Consider the following 25,678-nt stretch of genomic DNA (forward strand, 5'->3'; position numbering starts at 1 on the left):
TTGAAATGTTGGTAGGACTGTAAAATGGTACAATTGGTTTAGAAAACTAGTAGTTTTTTTTATAAAGTTAAACATGTATCTACCCTGTATTCTCTTTTATCACCCAGCAGTTCTACTCCTAGCTATTATATAATGAAGGGAAAGGAAAGCATATGTCCCCCAAAAGACGTGCACAAGAATGCTTGTGTACTTTATAGTAACCCCAAACTGTAAACATCCCAAATATCAATCAAAGGAGAATGGATAAACAAATGGTGTTATAGTCATCCAATGAAATAATACAATAAAAAGAATGAACTGCTGATATACGGAATAAATGAGAAAATGTGAAAAACATTAGATTAAGTGAAAGAAGCCAGTTACAAAACAGTACATATTTTGTGATTACATTTATGTGAAATACAAGGCCAAACTAATCTATGGTAATATTGGTAGCTACCTGGGAGCTTGTTGCAGTTTTGAGTGCGAACGGCCATGAAGAAATTTTTCAGGGGTGGTGGAAGTGTATTTTATCTTGATTGAGGTAGTTGTTAACAAAACTCATAGAATTGTACACTTAACATATGTGTATTTCACTGTATGTAAATTTTACCTCAGTTTAAAGAAAAATCCAAAAGTACAAATTGAAAAATGTACATGAATGTAGAAGATAAACAAGGTAAAAGAGACAGTGAAATGGTGTGTAACATACCACTTTTTACTATAGTATATTTATAGCTCAGTATAAGTCTTCTTAACATAATTTAACACAGTCAGTGCTTCCTTGGTTGATTGAAGCAGTGGGTTAAAACAAAGAATCATAACTTCCAGTCATGATGGAGTAGGTAAACATTGTGCTTGCCTCCTTGCATGATCACATTAAAATTACAACTAAATTGTAGAACAATCATCATTGAAAACCTCTAAAGACTAGCTGAACAGAAGTTCTATAACTAAGAATATATAGAAGAAGCCATATCGGAGTGGTAGGAGCGGAGATGTGGACCAGGCTAGCTCCACACCCATGGAGTAGCAGTTAAGAAACAGGAGGGATATCTCATCTGTGGAGGCTCCCCCTGAGGAATTAGGAGTCCTAGCCCCACACTGGGCTCCTCAGCCCAGGGTTCCAGTGTCATAAGAGAAGTTCCCATAACTTGTGGCTGTGAAAAACCAGAGGTATTTGTGGCTGAGTGAGATGGAGGGCTGCTGGAGTCTCAGGCATTGCTCTTAAAGGGCCCAAGCCCAGATTTACTTATTGCCAAACTCCCTCGCTCTGAGCTCCAGCAGCCAGGGACATACAGGGAAGAACTAAATTGTCTTGCTTCTGGGTGAGGGCTGGAAGGACAGCTTTCTTTCAGGCAAAAGTGCTGGTAAACATTGTTACTTTGTCAAGCCTTCCTTCTACCTTGCTTGTAGGAGATGGGGACATCAAGTCTGAGTCTCCAGCAACCTGGCTAACAGCCTGGCCTCACCCTGGTGATTCTATGGAGTCCTGCCCTATCCAGCTTCCAGGCCCACCCAGTCCACTTCTAGCGGCTTTTCCATAAAAATGGCCTGTCTTAGCTCTTGCTGGCGACTTTCTTAAAATCTCTCAAAGGTTCACAACCCCCAAACAAGCAGTGGCTGGCCTTGGCATGCCCAGTGCTCTTGCTAAGCAGCCCCAAGCCGTGCCCCAGTGATAGCCAGCCTCAGTTTGCAGTTTTGTTTTTTAAAAAATATATCTTTATTGATTTCAGAGAGAGGAAAGGAGAGGGAGAGAGATAGAAACATCAATGATGAGAGAATCGTCATTGACCGGCTGCCTCCTGCATGCCCCCAACTGGGGATCGAGCCCGCCACCCGGGCATGTGCCCTGACCGGGAATTGAACCCCGATCGCCTGGATCCTAGGTTGATGCTTAACTGCTGAGCCACGCCCGGCTGGGCTCAGTTTGCAGTTTAGCCTCTCCCAGCCACCTCTAAGCCTAGCACATGTGGCAGCCATCTGCAGGTCACTTTGTAGCTCATACCTTGTAGCTCATACCAGTTGCCCTTAGCCAGGCACAGGCCACAGCTGACCTTGGCCTTCACCAGAGGCCCTCTTAATAGGTCCCAGAACTAATACTAATATTGTCCAGCTTCAGACCACACCGGAGTACTACCCAAACACCTGTACAGATCACACACCCAAAGTGCAGACTCTGCAGGCACTAGTGTCCCACTAAAGCAGACCCTACTCTGTGGGGTCAGCCCCTTCACAACAGCTTTTTTGTGGTAACCACAGCCATTCCTCACAGCCACTCAGTCTGAGAGTCAAATCCCTCCCACTGAAGTGCCAACAGCAAGCAAGCCTCAACTACAACAGGAGGGCACACACAACCCACACAAGGGACACACCTGAAACCCTCAGCTCAGGTAACCAAGGAGACTTCATCACCAGGCCCCCACCTAAAGCCACTCTACCAAGAATAGGAGACGTAGTAGCTCAATCTAATATATAGAAACAAATACAGATAAGCAGTCAAAATGAGAGACAAAGAAACATGTCCCAAATGAAAGAAAGAACAAAACTCCAGGAAAAGGAGTAGACAAAATGGAGAGAAGCATCTACTAGATGTGGAGTTCAAAATCCTGCTTATAAGGATGCTCTGTGCGCTTAGGGGAAGAGTGGATGAACTCAGAGCTTTAACAAAGAGATAGGATACATAGAAATGAAAATAGAAAACATAAAGAATGAGTCAGAAATGAAGACTACAATAACCAAAATGAAGAATACATTAGAGGGAAGCAGAGGATTGAATTAGCAATTTAGAAGACAAGGTAGCAGAAAACAATCAGAACAGCATGAAGAAAATGAGTAAGAAAATGACGATAGTTCAAGGGGTCTCTGGGATAACATCAAATGTACCAACATTTGTATCATAAGGGACCCAGAAGGAAAGGGAGAGAGCAAAGAATTGAAAACCTATTTAAAGAAATAATGTTGCAGAACTTTCCTAGGAAAGTCCTGGTGAAGGAAATAAGACATACAAGTCCAGGAAGTGCAGAGTCCCAAACAAGATGAACCCAAAGAGGCCCACACTAAGACACATCATAATTCTAGTGGCAAATGTTAGAGATAGAGAATCTTAGAAGCAGCAAGAGAAAGACATTTAGCTACAAGAGAGCTCCCATAAGACTGTCAGCTGCCTTCTCAACAGAAGCATTTCAGACCAGGAGGGATTAGCATGAAATATTCAAAGTGATGAAAAGCAAGAACCACAGCCAAGACTACTTTACCCAGTAAGGCTATCATTTGAAATCGAAGAAGAAATAAAGAGCTTTCCAGATAAGAAAAAACTAAAGGAGTTCATCACCATCAAACCAGTATTATAAAAGATGTTAAAGGGGCTTTCCTAAGAAGAAGAAAAAGTGAGTAAAAAATATGAATAATAAAATGACAGTAACTACATACCTAGCAATAAATACTTTAAATGTAAGTGAACTAAATGCTTCAGTTAAAAAATATAATATGGCCAAGCGGATAAGAAAACAAAACTCATACATACACTGTCTATAAGAGGCTCACTTCACATCAAAAGACAGACACAAAGTAAGATGGATGGAAGAAGATATTTCATGCAAATGTAAACAACAACAAAAAGCTGGGGTAGCAGCACTTAAAGCAGGCAAAAGAGACTTTAAAACAAAGGCTATATAACTAGAGACAAAGAAAGATCCAGCCAATCCACTTCTGGGTATTTCTTTGAAGAAACCCAAAACACTAATTCAAAAAGACATTCATTTTTATGTTCACTGCACCATTATTTACAGTAGCCAAGTTTTGGAAGCAACCTAAGTGTTCACCGATAGATAAATGGATAAAGGAGAAGTTGTACATAGATACAATGGAGTATTACTCAGCCATAAAAAGTGAAATCTTGCCATTTCTGATAACATGGAGGGACCTACAGGGTATTATGCTAAGTGAAATAAGTCAGACAGAAAGAGAACTACCATATGACTTCACTTATATATATGTGGAATCTATATAACGAATGAATAAAACAAACTCATAGACACTGAGAACATATTGATGGTTGCCAGATTGGGGGGAGGGGGACTTGGGGAGATGCGTAAAAAGGGAAATAATTAATAAGATGTGCAAATTTCCAGCTATGAAAATAGTTGGGGAGATGTAAAGTACAGCGTAGGGAATATAAATAATATTGTAATTATGTATGGTGTCAGATGCGTACTAGATTTATTGGGGTGATCACTTGTAAGTTATAAATGCCTAATCACTATTTTTGTACACCTGAAACTAATATAATACTGTGTTCCAACTGTAATAAAAAATAAAAACATTATTATTATTTTTTTGATATATCTTTAATGATTTCAGAGAGAGGAAAGGAGAGGGAGAGAGAGAGATAGAAACATCAGTGATGAGAGAGTCATTGATCAGCTGCCTCCTGCATGTCGCCGACTGGGGATCGAGCCCACAACCTGGGCATGTGTCCTGACCGGAAATCGAACCCCGATCACCTGGATCCTAGGTCAATGCTCAACCGCTGAGCCATGCCCAGCCGGGCAAAACATTATTTAAAAATTAAATAATCATGAAAAGTGACGTATTACCTTAAATATTTACCTTACAAAAGAGTTGTACACATGAAATATTAGAAGCATGTAGTTCTACAGGGTTTATTCACTACCACCACAACAAAGAAGGTTGTTACTTTTTTTTTTGTTTCTTTCTACCCTTTGGCAAGGGTTCTTAGTATTTTTTTTTTATGCCATGTATCTTTTTGGCAATCTGGTGAGGTTTATGAACCCCTTCTTAGAGTGACTTTAAATCCATAAAATAAAATTCATAGGATTATAAATATTAGTTTTGATTACAGTAGTTATGAAAATATTTTAAAACCAGATATCTGATGTAAAGATACAGTTATTAACACCTTACATGAAAAAAATCTATTGGTAGGTCTAATGACTTAATTTTGAAGTGTTGATTGTAAATAATATTTTGATATCTGCAACACCTGTAGTATGATATGAAAATTTATCATTTCAATGAGTGACAAAATTATAAGTACTGCTTTGATTACTACTGTATAGCGTAGTTTTTTCACATCCAAATTGATGGACACTTTTTTCCCCCCTTACCCAAAAAAACATATTTTTAGTTTTCCCATTCTCCCTCCTTCCAGTAGTTATATTGTAATTTTTTGTTGTATCAGATTGGGTTTTTTAATGTGATTATGACTAAATAATGTCAATCACAGGTGATATATCATGACTGATTTTTACTGCATATTTTGTTTTCCCTGGAGTTACAATTTTCCTCCCCCCCCCCTTTTTAACTTTAGTTTCTGTGTTCTTAACTTTAATTCATTCTAAATTTATACAACTGGGGAGTTGTATAAATCTCTCAACATGTTTGCCCACATTAGGTATTACATTGATTTATTTTCTCTGGGAATCTTCTGGTCTGCCCTAATCTGGATTAGTTGTACTCTAGGCTTGAAGCGATACTGTCTGCTTGAGAGGTTCCTTCACCCTTCTCATGAGTTGGACTCTTCAGGTCTTGGAACTCGTCATCTTCTTTCATGGTTTACCACCCTTGTTTTGGTAGAGCACATCTTCTAATAACTCTCTGAGAGACAACATATGGAGAGCAAAATTATTTGAGATTTTGTTTATTTAAAAATGCCTTTATTATACATTACAATTGATTTGTAATCTCTCCTGGTATGGAATGATTTTCCCTCAAAGTTTTTCCCATTTTTTTTCTAGCTGCTTGTGTTGCTATTAAAAAGGGCGATGTCCTTTAGATTCCAGATTCTTTTTATGAAATCTGTTTCCTCTCAGGCAGTTTCTAAGGTGTTATGTTTATCTCTTCAATATTCAGAAACTTCACTAAAATATGTATGCCTTTTTTGGGGTCTATTTTCATCATTTTTTGCTGGATACTATCTTTGTGTCCTTCAGTTTGGGCTATTTTTCTTGAATTTTCTTACGTGTTTTCTATTCTTTTCTCTGGAACTCCTATTCATATATTGAATCTCCTGGACTTGAATCTTTTAAAATATTGTCTTCTGTTTTCCATTTGTCTTTTTATTCTACTTATTCTGATATTTCTCCAGACTTACACTTTTCTAATTCCTCATAGGATTAAACAAATTTATATATATATAAATATATATATGGTACTTAATTAACATAGTGCCTGGCATATAGTAAGTTCTTGTGTTGGTTGTAGTTGTTGTTAGTTTCTTAACTATTTATTTTGAGTGAGAAGTCTTTGGTCTTGATGCTTTGATTTATTAACTGTATGGCCTTGTAATTTTTTTGATACCTACTTCCTTCATCTGTAAAATGTGAATAAGCTCTACCTCAGATGTTTATGAGCATCAAATGAGAATATATATGTGAAAATGCTTAATAAACTTTGTACAGAGTTTAGTTACTACTTACATCTTTTAAATATCAAAAGTTTTTAGTTTGAAAGAAAATTATGGCTTTCAGGGTTATTTTTAAGATTATTTGATTACATGTGATTATTTCTCGAAAATCTATATGAGCTAGGTAACTTTAGTGAAATGCTAATGCTACCCTTTAAAGAAGTTATTTCTTAATACTCATCCTCACTATGTTAGGCTGAAGAGAGAAGATTATGAAAATATTCAACCTATGAAAAGCTATGGCTTTACTTCAGATTGTATAAATCTGTGTAATGTAATAATTATTTAAGAATGATCTGATTACTAGTTTTAACCCATGGAAGGAATATTTATTGGAGTTTATTTTTCTTAAATGGTACTTGAGATTAGGAAAAATAGAATCTGTCTTCTGGGTTTTCTCAATAGTATTAATGTAATTTCAAATGTTAGCTCATTTTTGTTAATGGTGGCTTTTTGTTTGTTTGTTTTGTTTTAAGGTTTTTGGATTCAAAGCATAAAAACCATTACAAGATATACAATCTGTAAGTATGTTTTCTTATTTGTATGCTTCCAAATACTTCTAAAATAACTATTTAAAGTGAAAGTTATTTCCTTGTTAGAATGAGGTAGAGTTACAGATATATTTGAACAGAATGTATTCTTAAAGCCCTCAGTTCAAGAAGTCTGATTGAAAGCATTGTTAGGTTATTTAGAAAGTGTAGTGATGAGGTAAAACAATGTTGGCACAGATTTGTTACTTGATGTGCTTTAAATGACTTGGCATCTAGCCCATAACCCTGTAGTAACTTGAAGTGTAAAACACAGCAGAGCTTCTGTTGAAGCATTATTGACATCTTCCATAGAGGTTATGTTCCACAGTGAATATAATTTTATTCTGTTTCTCTAGGTCAGTTGATTGAACAGCTTTTTGGGTGTTCTTTAACTGTATAAAACATAAATAAATTACTGAAAATTATTGAATTGAGCCATTTCCTTTGAGGCAGGGATATAAAGATTGCCCAGTTGATATAGCTAGCTGACCTTATCTTTAACCTTCTTTTTTTTTCTTTTGACTTTGTAATTAGAGATGTGAAAAGGAAAAAGGGAACAAAAAGAAAAATGGAAAGAAAATATTTAACCATTTCTGCCCTTGAAGACTATTTTTCTTTTCCCAAATATGACCATTTTCTGTTTTTTAAACAATGGTTTTATAAAATGTGTTATTTTTCTCCTTGGCTTTTATTTTTCCTATGTGATATATATAAATTATGCAACAGGAAAATTTTAAATCTAAATTTATTTATACTAATTCACTGTTAGAGTTTCTGTAGAGTTTATTTATCAAATGTAAGAACAAGGTTCTTTTCTACCTTCAATGGGCATTTAAATCTATACCAAGAAATATGAAAGATTCTCTGTGTCTGTTGGTTTGTGAGATGTTGCTTTTTTGTCTTTAATTTAGTGATCTTTCTGTGCTGATAAGACCTGAGAGTGAAGTAGACACCATACTGTTTCTCTTAGTGAGTTTTCATTAATTTCTTCAGATTCTCAAAGAGCCTTTATCGCGTACTTGCCACACTAGACATTATAAAACATGTTGTTGGTCCAGAGGTGAGGTGAATAAGACGTAGTTCTAGCCTTTATGTAATTTATAGTGTAATGTGAAAGGCAAATAATGTATTATGGAAGAGAGAACTCTTGCACAGAAGAGGCCTGTGTAGAAAACAGTGGAAGTAGTAATTGTACTCCAAAGAGAAGATGTCACAATAAAAGGATGTTTGAGCTGGAATGAAAAGAATCAGTAGAGGTTGACCCGCAGGCCTAGTAGGGAAGGGGAAATGGCATTGCAGGCAGAGAGAATGGCATGTAAGAAACTTGTTGGCATAATATGGCAGATGATTCATTCTGGTTAGAGAGAGAGAGAGAGAGAATGTGTGTGTGTGTGTGTGTGCGTGTGTGTGTCTGGCCTGTGGTAGAAGTAGAGGACAAGATGAAAGAAAGTAAAGGTGCTGTAGAAACAAGTTTAGGTGGGCCCCAGCTTACAGTTGATCTGTACATGTATCATCCTCTTTTCCTGGTTTACTTTTCCAGTAACAATCCTTGTTTCAGGTGCCAGAGGGTTTCCGTGGAGGAAAATAAAGACCACAAAGCTTTGTACTTTTTAAACAACTGGATTTTAGAAGTTAAGTTCAAAAAGAAAGAAAAAACGGGCAAGAACTGTCAAAAGCTGGAGTCCATTAAATGAGACACTTCAGGCTTAGACCTTCAGGATTGGGCATTTAGTGTGTCCCAGAAGGAAGGTAGAAAGATAGATACTAAAGATAAATCTGCCTCTTTCAAATTTTTATTCGAGTTTAACATATTCAGAGATAGGAAAGGAAATTCTTTTCATTCCTGTATGCAGTGGCTTCCTGCTTCCACAATTTAGGACTTAGGCTTGTACTGTGAGTATTGTGGTTCACTTATGTTATTATGGTTAAAGTTGGCATTGGGGACTTGACTGCCTGTTTGTTTTTGTATTTCCAAACATTGGACTCCCAAGTTAATGAACTGTCTTGTTATTAGTTGAGAGTAGCTTTTGGTGCATATAGTTTAACTCCCTTCCTCCATTCCACTTAATGGAATCATAGACTTTCAGAACTAGAAAATACCTGAAAGAGATCATTTAGTCCAACCTTCTTATTTTACAATGGGGAATTTGAGGCCTAGAGAAGTTAAGTGAGTTGAACAAGGTCACACGGATACATAGGTCACACATATGGTCTGGTAGCATACCATCCACTGTTGATGCCAGTATTCCCTTTCTGAGTTATTTTGTTTGTTTTTAACCTTCCCAAATTTTACTTACTTCATAAGTTTGTAGAACTCTCCAGTTGTAGCATGTTTTGATTTCTGATGTTACTTTTCAGTCCTCACCTGCTTTCTACCCCTGTTTTTATTTCTGGCTCTGGGTGAGTCTGGCAAGCAGAGGATGTTCCTATTTTATTTTTAGGATATTAATTACATGTGATATATATCTTTACAAACATATATAAATTGAAAGATATTAAAATATTTGTACTAGACATACCTGTATTTAATAGTATATTAAGCTTTTTATGGCACTTAAGACATGGATGAAGAAGAGTTCTTATAGTATAAACAGACTGTATCTGTTTGTACATCTATTAGGCATTCAACAAGTTATTTTAAGAAAGGACAAGATTAACCTGTCAATAACAAATTTGGGTATACTGCTATTTAGTAAATTAATTCTTCGTGCAAATGTGGATGTTTTATTTTTGTATGTTCTGTATAATCTACTCTGGTGGGAGTAAGGGGAGGAGTGGGGGGAAATAGGGAATAAAAACATAGCATAGCTCTTGCCTTTGAGGAACTTAAATGTTTACTGGATACTGCATTTTATTGTATATTCTGTTTGACATACAACTCTCCATTATTTTGTGGTAAGCACTTAGCTGTTGTTAATTTTTATCGATTAAGTTTTCTTTTGTAAGATAGGGGTAGCTTTATTGGAGAGAGGGAAGAGGAGACCTGCATGCATAGTCGATTCCCTGTCGTCTCACTTCAGTGGTAGCTCTTCCTGTTAATCTTGCCCCTTTCTTCACTTTCTGTCTGCTTCATAAAAACTCTCCTTCAGTGCCCTTCATTTCTCTTGTCTCATAGAAGTCAGTATGAGGTGATGATAAGAAAATCTCTTTTTTTTAAAAAATATATCTTTATTATTTCAGAGAGAGCAAAGGAGAGGGAGAGAGAGAGAGAGAAACATCAATGATGAGACAGTTATTGATCGGCTGTCTCCTGCACACCCCCCGACTGGGGATTGAGCCCGCAACCCGGGCATGTGCCTTGACTGGGAATCGAACCCCCATCGCCTGGATCCTAGGTCGATGCTCAACCACTGAGCAACACCCGGCCGGGTGATAAGAATCTTTTGAGTTGAGTTTTAATTATAAAAATGATTAATTTTAAACCCTTGTCTTAGTCAAATCCCATTTGCTTTATTTTTATGTATCTTCAATTTTGGTTTGTTGAGAGACTTAAGAACGTATTGCAGAAAATTTACAAGGAACTGTGTGTGTTTTGTGGGTGTGCGTGCAGTATCGGACTTTTGCAATCAGAGGCACTGAGCTTGAGTTCTGGCTCTCCCATTTCCATATTGTGGTTTGGGGCAAGTTTTTTTAGTGTGCTTCTAAATCTTAGCTTTTTCATATGAACTGGAGATAATATTAACTGTTATATGGTTATGAGGGTGAATCAAGAAACCTGGAAACTCCTTTATAAGGTGTGTGCATCCAGTAGACATTTAGTAGCTCATTATTTCTACTTTCCCTCCCTTTCTCCTGATAGTAATATTTGAGAATCAGCTTATGAAGATAGTCTTATGTACTCTTGGTCAAAGCAAACGTTTTGAGCTTTTAAGAAAGCATGGGAATTTTAGGGAACTGAATCTGCATGAAACTCAAAATGTTTATTTTTTTGTTGTGCTATCATGAGAACAGCTTCTGAGAATTGTTTTCTAGCCTTACCTCCTAAACCCTATCTTTACATGATTCTTTAAAAAAGATTTCATTATGGATTCTTCACTGTTGACCATGTTGCTTCTTTACTCTGTACCAAAGAAAGTGTAAAATGTGAGTTTTCATTCTGAGCTCTATTCTTTCGACCTGTCATGTTTTTTAATATGTGTGAGTGTGAAATTATTTAGCAAGGATACATATATGTGCATATGTCATTACTGAATAAGTTTTCTAGCAAAACTCAATATACTAACTTAGGCTAAAATGGAAAAGCTTTGTTTTGAGCATTAATATGAAAGTTTATTTCAGGTCTGACCAGTTAGAAACTAGCGAATTGTAGTTGGTTTATAACTAGTTAATGGGTTTAAAACTGTTTAAAGTAGAGGAACTATACAGATATTTTCAGGATTACTAAACATAAAATATAGGTCCACAATCGCTCATTTGAAACTCTTGGGGCCAGTTGTGTTTCGGCATTCAGAATATTTTCGGTTTTCAGAAAGGTAACATGGAAGCGTATATGTTACCATAACACACCCCCAGTGGGTTTTGGAACAGCACCTAGAATGAAACTTTTGACTCTTCACTGTAAATGTATTAATCAAGGAAAACATACAATGTCAAATTCAGATCAGGTTCTGCTGTGATTAAATTTGCCATAAATTTAAGAAAAAAATATTAGACCTTTCAAACTTTGGGAATTTTAGAATTATGGATTAAAGGATGGGGGACCTTTATTTGTTTTAAAATGCTAAGTTTGTATTTTAAATAATTTTTAAAAAATATGTTTTGGTTACCAACTGAGGTTACCAGGATGCTGCTGATCACAAACTAATATATGGAATCCCTTTCTGAGTCTATTGATGTTTATAAACATTGCCTATTAATCATGAGTAAGCCAGTGCATGATGACAAACGTGTCACTACTATTAAAAAGACAAATTTTAGTGTGCCCTACAGTAGTACTAAGTCAACATTTTACTATTCTGTATTGATTTTACTTATTACTATTTCTTTAGTCTAACACTTTAATTAAAATTTGTAACTGGAGAGGGTATTGAAAAAGATGACCTTTGGCTCATCTAAAGAGAGAAATATCTGGCTTAAAATATGTTTAGTAAGTGTTGTATCTGAGTAGATTCACATCATTTAGTTTCTTTACTTTTCCTTTGCACTTATAATTTTACTATTTTTAACATATTTTATTTATTTATTTTTAAAACATATCTTTATTGATTTCAGAGATAGGAAAGGAGGGGGAGAGAGATAGAAATATCAATGATGAGAGAGTCATTGATTGGCTGCCTAGCCCGCAACCCGGGCATGTGCCCTGACCAGGAATTGAACCCTGATCTCCTGGATCCTAGGTCAATGCTCAACCGCTGAGCCACGCCCGGCCAGGCTTTAACGTATTTTAAAATAATAGTTTAAGAAAACTGTGAACACTCAACTGTGAAGTAAAGATGGTATTAAAGGTAGTTATTAAACTCCATTAGCATGCAAAATTTCCATAAAGGAAACTTGAAGGTATAGATGTAGCTGAATTTGCAGTCTTTTATATCAATGACATCACAAGTTTTATAAGCAAATGTATAAGCTCTAATTACATCCACTTAACATTTTAAGGCTCAGTTTCCTTAACTGTAAAATGGAGATAATAGAACCTACTTCACAGGATTAAAAGAAATAGTTGCTATAAAACACTTAACATAATGCCTGGTACATTACAAAGGTTCAGAAAATGTTACTGTTTTACTTTTTTCTCAATTGTAAACGATAACTTTATATCACATTTAAACTTCTCTTTTAGATGTGCTGAAAGACATTATGATACGGCCAAATTTAACTGCAGAGGTAGGTAGAAATGTACTGTATTATGTTAAATAAAACCAGTAGACTAAATCTTACTGTCATAGCAATAATGAATAATCTCAGTTATTAAGTGAGATATACATGTGTCTTAAAGATGATCTTAGAAAATTTGAAAAATATAATTTTGATGTTGTGTTTTAGGAAACAAGCACCATGTGAGCCTGCCAGAAATATTAGGAAAACTAAATTGCAGAATGGACTAAAAATTAGGAGAAATTTCTAAACTAGCAATAGAATTAGGTGGGGGTTATATTTACTTTTTTGAGGCATTTGGTGTAATAGTAAGAGATTATACTGAGAAAGCAGAACAACTTAACTCTATCAAGGAGCATGATCTAAAAGGTGGAAAGGGTATAACAAATATGGATAAGGGGAACCTGATAGGGAACTGCTTTAAATGAGTTATTCTTCAGGTATAGTCAATTCTATCTCAGCCCACAAAAACTTCCATTTATATTTGTGGAACTCCTTGAGTCCTGAGAGAACTGGAGAGTTGAGAAGTTTGGCAGATGCTGTTAAGAGAAAGTGAGTGCCATGATTAATGTACTTGCCATTGATGCCTCCTGAAATCTAGAATGAACTTTCAAACACTTGGCTTGAGAATTCAGAAGCACTAATAATGGTGAGAGTTAATATAATCACTAAGAATTTTTTTTTTTTTTTTTTTTTTGGTGAATTTAGGCCACTGCATTCTAGTTATAGTGTGTTTCAGTCAAGGTTTATCTAGCTTTAAGTAGACGTTTAACAGGTTTTCCTAGATGTTTTTGTGTGCCACTGGGGAAGTGAAGATAGAATGATAGTAGTTGGGCACATGACTAAGAGGAAGATGTCCTGATGTAATGGTAGTTGTTGCCTACCAGAAGAGCACTCCTATCACAACAGAGGACTTAATCAATTTTATCCTATGCCACATTATAACTTGACTGAAGATATGACATAATTTTTACATATTTAGATGACACAAGATAATTAGGTACATTAGATGTCAGAACTTTTAAGGACCTTAATAGAGTGGAGCCAAGGCAGAGACCAAAAAGATAAAATTTAATAGTGATATATTCAAAGTCTTATTTGCAGACAAATTTTAAAATACTCTACTCTGACTGGAGGTACAGAGTAGTTTTGGGTTCTTAATAAGTCATGCGAAAAGACCTGAAAGTTCATTTGATAAACTTTACTACAATTGTATACTTTTCATAAGTAGTATTTTCAGTTTAGTTTGTAAATGCCTTTCAAGTCAAGTGTATATATACAACAGTAACATTTACAAGAAATAACACATTTAGCATTTTTATTATATGAAGTTTAAAATGCAATCCTGTCTATTGTTGATTTGTTAATCTTTCTTTTGAATATGTTTTGTAGTGATGCAATATTACAAGTATTATTTTTCCTTTTATTAAAAAATTAATTCAGAGTCCTGACAAGATGCTCATGTGACATTTCATTTTGAGTTCATCCCCACCTCTGATACGTTGTGACCTATGCTGCCTCTCCATAGCAAAGTCTCCTCCTCCATAAAGTGAGGAAAATAATACTTGGCCTCCCTGTCTAATGGATAAGTTTAAGAGTTAATGAGAGACTGTTGCTGTTCAAAAATTAGAAAATTATCAGGCCATAAATTATTTTTTTCTCTGGAGTTCAGTTTTTCTTTTAAACGTCAGTTGAGCTTATATACAACATTTCTAAAGATAAGTTACTTTTAATAAACAATTCAGAAGAGATTTTTCTCTTATTCTGAGGTTATCTTTTTACCACAGTTGCACAGTATCCTTTTGAAGACCATAATCCACCACAGCTAGAACTTATCAAACCCTTTTGTGAAGATCTTGACCAATGGCTAAGTGAAGACGACAATCATGTTGCAGCAATTCACTGTAAAGCTGGAAAGGGACGAACTGGTGTAATGATTTGTGCATATTTGTTACATCGGGGCAAATTTTTAAAGGCACAAGAGGCCCTAGATTTCTATGGGGAAGTAAGGACCAGAGACAAAAAGGTAAGTTATATTTGATGTTTTTCTTTTCTTCTTCCTAGATCTGAGAATTTATTGGAAAACAGATTTTTAAAAAGAAAGTTGATAATCTTATATTTTTAGCCTAAATATTTAAATCAGTTACTACCTTAACTTTTATGTGAACAAATGACTGAATGAATTTTCCTGTTCATGCAGGCATTTTTGTGTCATGCTAGCATATCTTACCCTTGAACTGTATTGCATATTTAGTCTCAGAATACTTACAAAGCATTTAAAAAAGCAGCACATTGATAAAAAGTAAGCTTGATATTTCTGAAGCTTGATTGAGAATAAAATGTGTTTGGATAATAACTTGGGTGCCATTACCTAGTCAAGTATGATCTTTACTTTTATATTATTTAAAGATTATTTTTTGATATGAATATTAATATGTTAAGATTAGTCAGAGTTTCTTTTATTCAGAAGACTAAAGACTGTGTTGAATATCAGTGACAAATTTAATTTGTGTAATGCATTTGAAAGCAAAAAGTGAACCTTTGAGAGAACTTTTACAGTGATTTTCAAGAGATTTATTTCTTTGGATGGTAATTATGGCAAAACATGTTTACATTTCTTACAAAGAAATTTTGTGCATTTCTCTGTCTCCGAGAAGAAAAAACCCAAACTGCTCTATGATAGATGGGAAAACTCATTTTAAATATATCTTTATTGATTTCAGAGAGAGGAAAGGAGAAGGAGAGAGAGATAGAAACATCAATGATGAAAGAGTCATTGATCAAGCCCGCAACTGGGCATGTGCCCTGACCGGGAATCGAACCCTGATCGCCTGGATCCCAGGTCGACGCTTAGCCGCTGAGCCATGCCCGGCCTGGCGGGAAAACTCATTTTAAAGAGCTCTACTGAGGGAGACATCATAACTTAAGTGAAAAATTTATTGTAGTTTTAATAATTTTTATAATCAGGGAGACTCTCTTCTAGTTTAAGCTAATTTCTTTTTAATTCATCTTCAAAACAAGCACAAGTGATCATATCTATTATTTTCAACTGGATAGTTACATTGATTCCTGATTCCTTTATTCCTTCCTCATTCTTGTTGCGTGTCTTTGTGACTTTTTTGAATTATATCTAATAATGCCAAAGTACTGTTTATTGGTGGTATTTTTAAAAATTGAATCTCATATTCTCATATTAGTGCATGATTTTGGTGAATGTTAATCATGATAGATTGACTTAAATTTTTGTATATGGTTTGTACCCTGGGTTGATAGCACTGGAATGAATTCCAGAGCGGGGGGGGGGGGGGGGGGGGGGGGCTAAGATGTTTACTTTGTTTCATCCTTTCATCAGGTAGAGAAAAACAATTGCTTTTGCTAATTAAAATTGTAGAAGGTAAATTGTTTTACATTGATGGGAATAAATGTAGGGCAGCACAGGAAAAGAGACTGAATTGGTAGAAAACCATATAGAAGTGAATCAAATTAAATAACAGTTGCAGAAGCAGTGGTAGAAATTTAAAGCAGGGTTGATGAGCAGCAGCCATTTTGGTAGTGGAAAAGAAATCAGGTAAAAAGAATTTAAAAAATAGAAAAGTTGTGTAATGTGGAGCCAGAACACTAGATTTAGGCTAATGGTGCTTAAAGTATGTTATACACCTTTTAAAAATGTGGTGAAAGCCATGAATATTCTTTCCAAAATTGTGCATAGTCTACATCAGGAGTGGGGAACCTTTTTTCTGCCAAGGGCCATTTGGATATTTATAACATCATTCACGGGCCATACAAAATCATCAGCTTAAAAATTAGCTATGAAAAAGAGCTCCTAGATTTTTTGAATTTCGAGTCTGGCCTTCAGTTGCCTTGGCAGAGCCAGTTCCTCACCCCAGGCCTACATGAACATAAAATTGTTCTTAACAGTTTTTAATTGCACTGAAAACTATTTTTTTAACATAGAATGTAAAATAAATCTTCATAAGAATTATTTCTCCCCTTTTTTCCATGCAGAAATCAATGGCCATACCCTGGCTGGGTGGCTCAGTTGATTTGGGCATTGTCCCGAGCACCAAAAGGTTTTGGGTTCGATCCCTGGTCAGGGCACATACCTAGGTTGCAGTTTGAATCCCCAACTGGGGTGTGCATGGGAGGCAACAGTCAGTTTCTCTCAGACATCAGTGTTTCTCTCTCCCCCTCCCTCTCTCTCTAAATCAGTAGAAACATATCCTTGGGTGAAGATGAAAAAAGAAATCAGTGACCAGTTTTTGAGAATGACAGCTAAATCTAAGTGGTGCAAATGAACCAAAATTAAGCTTTAGTTCTGCACATAGTAAATTTTAATGAAAGGGCTGCCATTATTTAGCTTTTAAATAACACATTCAAGCTATTCCATTGTCTTTGACTTGGCAACCTTTGTGTCATCTTTGATATCCAATCAGTTTTTACTTTGTTTTTGGTCAAAAACAAGTGCATACAACCCTATCTCACCAAAGAATGAAATTACAAATGGAATCTGTAGATTCTTTAGACAATATTGTGTCAAGAAATTAGAATTCTCCAAGACTCTTTTAGATAAATTTGTGTTGAATCGTTTACTTTCTAAAGATCATTTTCAGCAAGATCCTGACATAATGCTATGCTGGGAAGAAAAGGATTATGACTATACATTTTAGTTTTAAGAATGAAGGGTTAAACTGCAAACGAATTTATATTTTACCCGGTTAATAGCAGTAAAATTCTGGCTATAGATTTGTCTTCTGAAAGCCAGTGAACTTATGTGTAGCAAAGAATTGCATAGTTGCTCCCATTTCTTGACAAAACCTCTTAAGAATCCCTTGATTGAAAGCCTTGGCTTTTATGACTGTGGAAACTTTCAGAACAGTAGATTTTTCATGACAAATCCTCTTGCATAGGCTATGATTCAAGGTTTGGCACTCATGAAGCAGTAGAATACTTTACAGCAATAGGTAAGATTTCTCTCAGGACTGATGGTAGGTAGGGTCTTGCATCCCAGTGCATATTGATGAACAAAGCAGCGAGTCATAACGACACGCACGACCCCTGTGTTTACCAAAGCAGCAAAACCAGATGTTTTGCCAGGCATTATGGTATACTGTCTGTCTACAGAATACTGAGATTTCTTCAGGAGAATGTTTTTAGTTTTTTGGGGGGAGGGGCAAGGAAACTTCACCATTTTGAAAATGTTGATGTTCCCTGAAGTTTCCAGAAAGGACCCTAAAATAGGGATTATTCTTTGTGCCGCCATGCCTGTATTTGGTGAAAATTAGTAGCTGGCTGAGCTGAGAAGTCATATGCTGAAGGAAAGTGGTATTTCTAATCCTTTCATGACTTGCTTCATAGTTTTAAGAAGAAAAAAAAAAGTCATTTTTTTGAAATGGATAAAATCTGTTTGATAGCAGTACTGCAGCAAGCAGTCTTTTCTGTTGCAAGCTACAGATATGTTTGACCATTTCTGAGGTATTTGCCTTCACCACATTCAACTGTGTGACTTTTTTGCTTGTTTGGCTTTATAGCCAACAGCCTGGTTACATGCTTTAATCAAAGATTTTGAGTTGGGGACAAATAAAAATTTTGTAATGGTGTAGCCTTTTCTAAGTCAACTTTTCTAACTCTCATGTGTTCAGCCTTTTTCCCCCTCCTCCCTCCCTCTTATACCCTCCCCCACATACACATATGCTTATACACCCTTTCTGATGTAGGATGCTTGATGGAATGCTTCTGATAGTGAGAATTAGACATAGAAGAAGAAGCACTTGGGATATTCTATCTCATCGTGTTCAGGGGTAAAAGTAAAACCCAAGTATACTTCAGCTTTATTATACTTGAGTTTCTCTGATTCCAGTGTAACTTAGATCCAAGTGAAGTCTCCATAATAAAAAAGTGAAGACATATTTTAATTTGTCATATGGAAGACATTTTAGTCATCACAGTCTGGTAATATTGTCAATTGTGTTTCTCCACAGAGGTGAGGAGAGATCTGAGGAAATGGCAAGCCCCATGGGACATTGTTATGAAATAGGGGCCATGGTGAAACGATAGCAGAGAAACATTTATGAAAAGAAAATGTAAAGTTTATAGTGTGATGTGGAAGAAGGTAATAGCACCCACAATGTGGGACTGCTCTAGGCACAGCACACCCTTCATCCTCTTACAGACTGTGGCTTCTCCCCCAGGTGACAGGTGACGGGCTAGCAAGTGGAGCTTGTGTGTCCTGTTAAGGATGCATGCAGTAAAACTGTTATGTTTAGCTTTTACATGGTATTAAGATTCAGAGTTGAGTAATTTAGCCAAAATTGATTACTTTAAGCATCTTTGAATGAAATCATTCAGATCATGATTAATTAATATACCTAGACCTTTTTTTTGATGAATTATTTATAGGCTCTAAAGGAGTATCCTAATGTGCTCCTACCTTTAACCCTGTGTAAATTTTAAAAGGAAAAGAAATTTATGAATAGATGTTGTTGACAAAGCTGTATCTTACTGAATGGCGTTATTTGCATTTTAGGTTGAAACAGCATTAGAAAGCTAGATCCAGTGGATAAAAGTCATAGGATTTTTTTTTGCAGGAATGTTTCCTATTTTATAGGTGATAAAACTGAGGCCCAGAAAGATGAAGTGCTTTAATTAAGATTACTCAGTTAATGATAGCATTCAGAGTAAAATTTGAGTTCCCCAGAACACTGTTGATCTTTCTACACTATTAAGTCCACAAATCCTGAAACTGCAAAAGAATTTTGAGGCTGTTCAGAATTAATCTCTGTACAGGGTCAAGCTCTTCTGAAAGGTCATGTAGTGCTGATGTAATTGGCCTATTTTGAAAGCCGCCTCAGTTTATACCCTTTTTTACAGATGCCATGTAATGACCCCTGATTTAAGTAGTTAAAAAACTTTCAATTATATTACATGTTTACCTAATAGTTGGAGTACTAGTGAAATAATATATTTTTAAACTTTAAAGACTGTAACTAATTTCATCATTAGAAAACTTAGGTGAACATAAGCTGTTATACAACTTTGGAATTATTCCAGAGAAGTATCTTAAAGTGAATATAATTGATTATCCAAAGTAGTTTATTCTTGAAACATCTGCTGATAGATATTATTCTCTTGCCAATATTTCCTTTTAGATTTAGTCTTTAGGTTTGCATTTTTGTAATTGTGAACCACTGTTACAGGAGATACATATATGTTACCAATTTTTAGTTTGTGTTCGATTAATTTTATTAGAACTGCCTTTAGAATAGTTTTGCTTACATCCTTAATTTTAATTATAGAGAAACATTAGGAGGCTGAAGATAATTGTGTTCTGGTGACATTTATATAGGAGCAGAATGTTTTTTCTCGCCCTCTCTCCCTCCTCCCTCTTCCCCTCTCTCTTCCCCTCCACCTTTATCTTCTCTTCACCCTCCTCCCATTCCCTCTCCCCCTTGTTTCCGAAGAAAGAGGAGCCAGTCGTCATGTTTCGGTGAAGAATTTATAGACTGTGCAGATACTCTCCTCAAAACAGTCTGGGGCAGAGTCTTGACATTTCCTCAGTGGACTTAATGTAAATTAGGTAGCAGAGTGGTGAGTTCCTGGTTACCATAAAATGTGCCATTGTGTTAGTAATGTCCAAATAATATTTCAGGTTTTGAGTGTTTGGTATAAGCCAAAGTGCAACTGATACCTCCTGTAAAGAAAAATGTTTTCTGAGAGTAGGATAGCTTCTTGAGGAAAGGGAGACTCCTTTCTTTTACTCAATAATTTATAAGAAGGCAACTACATTACGCTTCCATAGGACAACTCTTAGGGCTGTTTTCCATCTAGTCCTATGCCTCACACTGTCTGCATTTGCACTTATGTGTCAGAATTGTAATCAGTAACACAATATTTATTGTAAGCTATGAATAAAGAGTTTAAACATCCTATGAGTGATGGTAAGTCTGTATTTAGGAAAGATTTCCAAATTTTCTGAATTTAAAGAACAAACTTTTATTATATGACAAGCTTATCCAGAGCGTTTTGCTATTCCTCGCTCTTTCCCTTGCCTTCCCTCTTTCAGGTGGTAGCAGGTAAAGAATGCATGAGCATTTATTTTCTTTGATTAAACTTCCAGGAAAAGTATCTGAGCTTTTGATTCCCTCCCCCCCCAAAGCAGTTATTAGAGATAAAGTTTTATATGTTATCTCTGTGAGTTTATTAGCTTATCTCTAATGAAAACTTAAATCTTCTAGTAATAATAAATACTAACCTTATTCTAAGTGACACCAAGAAGATGGAATTTTCTTGTTTCTTAGAGGAATGAATTTTTATGTCCTATCACACATTTCATCAGGTTATTTTTTCTAGTTGACTTACTAAATTTCCCCACATAGTAACCTAATGAAATTTCATTATTTTCTCTTTACTTACAACAAAATAAGCTATAATTATCCTCTTTTTCAGCTTTTTAAAAGCTCTTAGGCCCTGCCTGGGTAGCTCAGTTTGTTAGAGCATCGTTCAGGTACACCAAGGTTGCAGGTTCTATCCCTGGTCGGGGGATATAGAAGAATCAACCAGTGAATGAATAAATAAGTGGAACAACAGATGGATGTTTCTGTCTGTCTCTTTCTCCCCCTTCCTCTCTCTCTAAAATGAATAATAAAATAATTTAGAAAAATTCTTAATATAACATTTTTATTTTTTCTAACATCTTAATTCTCCTGGGCTAAACTGAGTTCTTCTCATACACAGTATGTAAGCCTTGTTATCCAATCTAAATATTCATAAAATTGTAAGATTTTTATGCCTTGAAGGACCTTAGTTATTATTTAATTCAGTCCTATTATAATATAAATGATAAAACATCTGCAAAATCAGTTTGTTCTGGGTTGTTTAATCTCTCTGTATAATAACTCAAAACTATATTGCTAAACTCAAGATGGATGTTTCTCTCTCTCAAATCAATAAACATATCCTCAGGTGAGGACTAAAAAAATTTTTTTTTAAGAATCAAATTCACATTTAGGCTCAGATGCAGGTTTTGAACAAAATAATTATTGTGTACTGGGACTGTTTATCCTTAATAGAATCTATCTGGGAAAGTTGTAGTGCCAGGGATATATGTAAAATATTTGGCACGTAGCTTAATATACAATAACTGTTACATGTTTTCATTGTAATGGCCATTCCTAAGAGCCATATTTCTTCCTTTGTTGAATTACTTTCCTGTAATAATCTTTTTGTGATCATTCTGAAGTGTAGCTTTCCAAGCTACAAGCAAACACTACTTGTTAAAATATCTACATTATTTCTGAGTTTAGAAGTGCCAGTGAAAAGGTTACTGACTTTTTTAACTGAGAAATATAGATTGTGAATTAATCATAGAGAAGATGATCTGTGAGTATTGATGCACAGAATATGAACGAAATATTACATATTTTGTGTTGTGGTATCTAGCTGGTATTCTGGTCTAGTAGTATTCTAGGTTTGAAAGATATATATAACCTGTACTTTTAAGTCTCTGTTTTGTAAAAGCTTAATCACATACAGAGATTTACGTAAAACAGCTCAGGTTTAAAAACTAGTTTATTAAAAATATATCAGGCAAACATAAATTTCAAAAGCAGATGACAGGATATCAGCATCAGAGTACATTTACAGCCAAAATGTATAAAACTGGATCAAGAATGCCATTTTATATTAAACACTGGATGAATTCCACCATGAAGACTTAGAAGTTAAAAACTCTTATGTGTTAAACATAACATCAAAATATATTAAGCAAAAGCTAGAAGAAATGAATCAGAAATTGATAGAAAAGCAACTGTGGCCCTGGTCTGTATGGCTCAGTTGGTTGGAGTGTCATCTCATAACACCAAAAGGTGGCAGATTCAATTCCCGGTCAGGGCGCACTTGGGAGACCAACCTATCAATCGATGTTTCTCTCTCACATTGATGTTTGTGTGTGTGTATGTGTCTGCCTACCTGTCTCCCTTCTTCCCTCCCTCCCTCTGAGATGAATTTTTTGAAAAGCAACTATAGTAGCAGTCTTCAGTATACTTTAAGATCAAGAGGTACAAAATAAGATATAAATATCTTGATTAATATAGTACAAAAATAACCCATAAAATGCATTTTTGTTATTCTTAACAGTTACCAAGATTAATAATTCATTATGCCAGCTACAAAGAAAATCTCACCTCCAAGTGGAAATATATAAATCCCATTCCTTGATTACACAGTTCAATAGAATTAGAGGTTTTTAAATAAACATTTAATCCAACTAAATCAACTATTTGAAATTTAAAACCACTTAAATAGTTTTGGGTCATTGATGGAATACAAATTCATATTAGAGATTATTATAATAACAAGTTGGAGAGAGGAATTTAAAAAAAGATGAAAATATAAATGTGTGATGATAAATAGTAAACCACTTAAAATCTAGGCACATTATATAAACATACCAATAAAATCAATATATCTTTAATGTCAATCAAAGGAAAAATTAAACAGAAGGAACAAAAATTAGACATTAAATTTGAGGAGATATAACTAGTGTAGAGGTGAAATTAAAAATTCAAATCTGTGCTAATGAATTTGAAAATTTCAATGGGATATGGGCAATTTTCAATGAAAATGTTATAAAAAATGCTTTAGGATGAAATACAAAGTCTGAATAGACCATCCAAGAATGAAAGTGTGTAGGAGCCCTTAAGTACCTGCTCTGAATTGCATTTTAGGTGGATGCTATCAAACCTGGAAGCTTCAAATAATTATCTTACTTGGTTGAGGTGTTAGAAAATATGTAAAACTGCCCAGCCGGGAGTGGCTCAGCGGTTGAGTGTCAACCTAGCATCTGGGCGATCAGGGTTCGATTCCTGGTCAGGGCACATGCCCGGGTTGTGGGCTCGATCAATTACTCTCTCATCATTGATGTTTCTATCTCTCCCTCTCCTTTCCTCTCTCTGAAATCAATAAAGATATATTAAAAAAAAAAAAAGAAAATATGTAAAACTTCCCAGCTTGCATAGTCCTTCTACCTTAATCTGAAAGGGTTAGCATATTACAAAGGCTAGAAAGTATAATATGGGGGAAATAGTTCACCTAAAGAAAGAGTACATGCAAGGGAGTGGTAAGTGATATTCTCACTGAATAGTTTCCTCTTGCTCTCATCACTTTCTACACAACTATACTTAACACACAGTTTAAGTCTCCAGTATTATTATTGACACCACAGTAAATTTTTCTAAAGTCACGTTGTGTAATAGGAAAAGAAATGTTAGATAAATGCCCTTGTGCCTCATTATTCAGCATCATTAGTGAATGTATTTCTGCACACATAAGATTTTTTTCTTTAGATAAATCAGGGTCACCGAGTTATATATTTTTTTAGCATTTGTAATACTTAAATTTTCTAAAACATTACATATTTCCTGGTTTCTTCAACAAAGCGATGTATGTAGATTAGGGACTTCTAAGTACCTGTGTTACTGGATTAGTGCATAAATTTATGTCAGCTACATACTCATGTTTCTGTTGGGTTCTAAGGCCAGCATCACGCTTTTGTCTAGTTTGCTGAATCTGATACGTTTTTGCCTGGAAAATAAGTAGCCAAGTTTGTGAAGAATTGTGTGTTTAATAAGAGTCCAGAAGTCCTTGTGGGGAGCAGTATGTATAAAGAGCACAGCTGTAGTGCAGAGGCCTTTGACAGTTATTTTGGATATGTAGTTGCCTTTGCTTTTTGGGTTCATGGGTCAGAGCATTGTTGTGACCATTGAATAAATGGGGGTGCTGTGGTGTTATAATTGTATTTTAAGGGAGATAAGATATTTTGATATTTTCTTTTGTATTGATGTTCCTCTGATTTACTCTTATTATTGAGCTGGATTTAAATAGTAATCATTTAAGGTCAAATTTCTAATGTATATATGTTCCTCAATGGGTACAACCCAGTACCACAACAATTTAAGTGAAATAACTATAATGGAACTTTTCTTTTGAATTTGGCTTTTCTCTTTTTCTGTCCACCAGGGAGTAACTATTCCCAGTCAGAGGCGCTATGTGTATTATTATAGCTACCTGTTAAAGAATCATCTGGATTATAGACCAGTGGCACTGTTGTTTCACAAGATGATGTTTGAAACTATTCCAATGTTCAGTGGCGGAACCTGCAGTAAGTGCTCTAAATTCTCATTCATCCATGTATTGGAACACTTTTCTTAACATATGTAGAAGTTTCTATAAAAACCTAGAAAGAAATTTATCATGCTTAAAATTTATGCAGGAGTATATATATTTCTGAAGCATCCATGCTGATTAATTAGCTCAGTTGTTTAGTGCATTGGGCTAAGGAAGCCAAGAGCAATGTGTTTTAATGTCTTTGAAGCCAAATTTCATTACCAAATGCAGCCTAAGTTCTGATTAGATGACTAAAAATCTGTCCCATCACATCCAGCATGAGAGTAGCAGTAGGATTCATCAGTTTACTGGGACCAATTCCTTCATATCTTAGGGAAGACCAGATATCAATAGTGATAGTAACAGGGACAATAAAGAGGAAAAGAAAAAGTGATTAAGACATGGTGACAGGCTAAAGTATATTGACGAAATAGGGTTGAATCAAAGGGTGTCGAAAACCTGGACTTAGATTCAAGTATTTAGATGCAGTTTCATAGTTTCTAGATAAAATATCAGCACATTATTTCTTTTAATACTTCTAATTTCAGTGATATTTTGCCATTCATTAGTGGTTTTAGTTTTTAGCTTTAAGTTTTGCTTCTTGAAAATATTTATGTAATTTAAAGCAATTTCTACCCCTAAATTAATTTATACCTAGGAAATAAATTTCTTGATGTTGTTTATCTTTGTCAGATAGGTGTGATCACCTTCATCAGATATTTCCTGTATTCTTAGAGCAAGGCAACTTTATCAAAGACCACAGTTTTAT

General features: G+C 35.2%; 1 protein-coding gene across 2 annotated transcripts in view; it reads left to right on the forward strand.

The window, feature by feature from the left end:
* Positions 1-25,678, forward strand: part of PTEN (phosphatase and tensin homolog) — an 87,226-nt gene that overhangs the window by 44,945 nt on the left and 16,603 nt on the right. For both annotated transcript variants that reach the window (XM_016220767.2, XM_087824425.1), the window contains 4 exons: positions 6,883-6,927; positions 12,716-12,759; positions 14,538-14,776; positions 24,763-24,904. In XM_016220767.2, the coding sequence (XP_016076253.1) occupies positions 6,883-6,927; positions 12,716-12,759; positions 14,538-14,776; positions 24,763-24,904 (470 nt within the window). The remainder of the gene's footprint in view (positions 1-6,882; positions 6,928-12,715; positions 12,760-14,537; positions 14,777-24,762; positions 24,905-25,678) is intronic.

This window comes from Miniopterus natalensis, chromosome 14, assembly GCF_054644295.1.
Source record: "Miniopterus natalensis isolate mMinNat1 chromosome 14, mMinNat1.hap1, whole genome shotgun sequence".
Taxonomy (NCBI): Eukaryota; Metazoa; Chordata; class Mammalia; order Chiroptera; family Miniopteridae; genus Miniopterus; species Miniopterus natalensis.